This window comes from Ictalurus punctatus, chromosome 14 (assembly GCF_001660625.3).
Source record: "Ictalurus punctatus breed USDA103 chromosome 14, Coco_2.0, whole genome shotgun sequence".
Classification (NCBI taxonomy): Eukaryota; Metazoa; Chordata; class Actinopteri; order Siluriformes; family Ictaluridae; genus Ictalurus; species Ictalurus punctatus.
The window spans coordinates 26,792,586-26,795,978 of NC_030429.2; the positions used below are offsets into that span (position 1 = coordinate 26,792,586).

The following is a 3,393-nucleotide window of genomic DNA, read 5'->3' on the forward strand; positions in this document are numbered from 1 at the left end:
TTCGCACTGCATAGGTTTTTTGTTTTGTTTTTTTGGTCCTTGAGGAAAGGCACCCGTATCCTCAATTTAACACCATGACACTATCTTTACAACAAACACACACACACACACCTGAACAGGTTAATTAGTAAGCGAAACCCATGATCACATTTATTATAGATGTGATGTAAAGAAACTAAATAAAAAACTCAGCTCATGTTTCTGTGCTGATTTGAACCATAGAAATTACAGTTTAAAATCAAGCTCATAAACCCGTCTGTCTGCAGTGGTGGAATGTACCTAAGAGTACAAATTCAAGGTACTTGTACTTTACTTGAGTATTTCCATTTTGTGCAAATGTATACTCCACGACATCGCTGAGGCAAATACTGTACTTTTTACTCCACTACATCTGTCTGACAGCTCATACCCTTCCTGCCCGGTGAAAACTGCGCATCTCCAAATGCGGTGAATGTTCGTGACAAACATTTACATTTACGAAGGATTACGTGTTCCTTTGTGTGTTTAGAAAACTGTCGTAATTCTTTAAAAATGTAAAACACCCCTGGAAGAGCTGGAAAACGTGTGGCTCTCTCAAACATATCTTATAGAATATGTTGCTCAGCTGTAGATTAAACTACCCAACAGTACATAAATTAGTTAAAGTGGACATTAGCTCAACCTTAAAGTGCACCTATTTTGGTTTTTCAAATATTACCTTTCATGTAGTGTGTTATAGAGTTATATTTCACTCAAATATAACCTGAAACGTTAGCTATGTAAAGGGTACTGGAGTTTTCTTTTCTTAATTCTAAAGACAAACTGCCATAACTAGTTCTGAATGGAGAACTACAATATGGCCACACCTCAGACGTTAGTTCCATATCTCTCGTTGCCAAGCTAGCACACCTCAGCATTATGCTGAGCCTCATATCTGTAAAATCACTTAGCTGTCCTTAGCCCAAATGTAGTGTAAAGGAAGGAAATGCTGTGCAACTTTCCTCACTTTCACTCGCATTTATAACAGTCCGTCACAGCGTGAGGGTTCACAGCGAACTCGGAGGGAGGATGTGCAAGTGAATGTAACGTGAATGGTCAAAAACTGGAACTGACGTGGGTGTGCAAATATCAACAGTTAATTGACGTTCTTCAGAACAAACAAAGCCATGGTATGATGCCTTCTATACTAATCTAAGGTCACCTACTATTTAGGGATCTAGTTACTGACTGTCTGAATAAAAGCTTGTATGTTCTGCTGCACTTTTCTTCACTTGGCTGCTGTCTCCATTTCTTACAGGCTGAGCTGCTAAAATACATCAACCAACTTGTGTTGAGTATGGGAGTGACCAAGTGTACAATTTGGGGGGGGGGCACTTACTTTCCTTAACAAACAGAAATTTATTAAAAAGGAATAGACATAAATAAATACAATAGATGAAGAAAAGACAGATCCGTTGGCAGGGCTCATTAAAGGGGGAAACATGGAAAATATTTTCTACTGTATATTGGGGGGACAGATTATTTCCTCAACAAAGGATGCGTGGTTACGCCCATGTAGTCAATAACATTGTAAATTATGATTTAAAAAAAGTTACACGGTTATAATAAAACAAGAATATCACAGCTTTATCACAGCCAGAAGGAGAGGTACAGAGGGTGTTACTTTACCCAGAGTCCAATCTAATCTAATTTCAACAGCATACAGACGTGTGTAAACATAATAAGCCCTTATCAACGTCCTGTTTTCCGCATATCAGCAGGAGAAAGTGCTCTGATTAGAACATGACATTTTTTAAAGCAGAAAGAAATAATAATATATAAAGCCTCCTGATGTTAGCTGTGCTTATTCATTTATTTTTGTCTTATTCACTTAAAGAGAGAGCGAAAAAAAACAGAGGGCTGGAGAAGGAACGTTTATAGCTGCTATAATGTAAGCGAGAACACGAACTGACATGTTAAAATTGTATTTGTTGGCAAATTGCCGAGGTATAAGAGGAATAAAACACTCAGTGACGTGCCGTTATAGGAAAATAACCAGCTGTGGGTTTGAAACAGTAAGTCTGCATCGTCACACCCAGTCGTTGATGATTTTCTTATAAGAGCACGAAACACGGTGCTTTATTCCTTACTCGAAAGGTATCGCCGTATTAGAAGATTCCTAAACGATTGCATCATCCCTATAGAGATGCAAATGTAAAAAAACTGCCGAACTGCTGAAGGGTTCAAGTAAAAACATCGAGGTTGTTATGATATACCAAAAACCGTGATCTATTTTGGTTGATTATCATACCGTGGGTCTGTAATATCGATCCAGCTCTAATATCGAGTGGAATTAATGGAGCGCATGGAAAGAAAACGTTTGAAGGGAAAGTGAAAAGTAAAGTTTCACCTGGTTGATGTATAGTCTGAGTTTGATGAAATCAGCAGGAGTGTCGAACAGTCCATGAATAATAATGACAGGTTTATATCCCAGCACACACACACAGCACAATAATAACCACACTAACCCTGAGCTCCCAGAACACTGGCCTCCTAAACCCAGCCTCTTCATGCTTAGTAAATAAAATTAAAACCGATTTACTTCTATAATAATTCTAAATCAATTTTAAAAAAAATATCTAAAGATAATTTTAAAAATATCTAACGCAGAGTGTTGGCTTTCTGCCCTTCAGCTGGATTAAACATCTCAAATAAACCCTGTTCCTCCTGCAAGCCTTCACTTCCCCTGCTTTTATTTCATTTCTGTCAACTAAAGCCGCACCGACACCGCTTCGCTTTCTAACAACCTCATTTGCATCCGCATTTGTTTGTTCCGGTTTCAGAATTACGTCACTTCCGGGGAAAAAATCGCGCACGCGGTATGAGAAATTCCGTTTTAAAAAATAAATTGAAATAAAAAAATTAAAAATCAACTTTTCGTCTTCAGATATTTTAATGGTTTGATATTACAGTATATTTCTTTCATCAAGTCAGGTTATAATTTTAGTTTAAAATATTATAATATCTATTTTTAAGAATCCCGTTACTGAGCGGAATGTAACGGAAAATAACGGCCATTAACCGCAAAGTCTCAACAACGTGTCTGCAGAAGCTCTAAGAGGCCATGCATTATTGTTATTGTTATTATTATTATTATTATTATTATTGTTGTTGTTGTTGTTGTTGTTGTTGTTGTTGTTGAACCTGGAGCCTATCCCAGGGAGCATGGGGTACAAGGCGGGGTACACCCTGGACAGGGTGCCAATCCATTGCAGGGCACAATCACATACACATTCACACACCCATTCATACACTACGGACACTTTAGACACGCCAATCAGCCTACCGTGCATGTCTTTGGACTGGGGAGGAAACCGGAGGAAACCCCCACAGCACGGGGAGACCATGCAAACTCTGCACACACAGGGCCACGGT

The 3,393-nt window shown here is 38.6% G+C and overlaps 1 protein-coding gene across 1 annotated transcript in view; it reads right to left on the bottom strand.

The window, feature by feature from the left end:
• Window positions 1-2,786, bottom strand: part of ppt2b (palmitoyl-protein thioesterase 2b) — a 10,851-nt gene extending 8,065 nt beyond the window's left edge. Inside the window, exon 1 of the mRNA XM_017485268.3 lies at window positions 2,369-2,786. Within this exon, the coding sequence (XP_017340757.1) occupies window positions 2,369-2,530 (162 nt within the window). The 5' untranslated portion in view covers window positions 2,531-2,786. The remainder of the gene's footprint in view (window positions 1-2,368) is intronic.
• Between the last annotated feature and the right edge of the window lie 607 nt (window positions 2,787-3,393).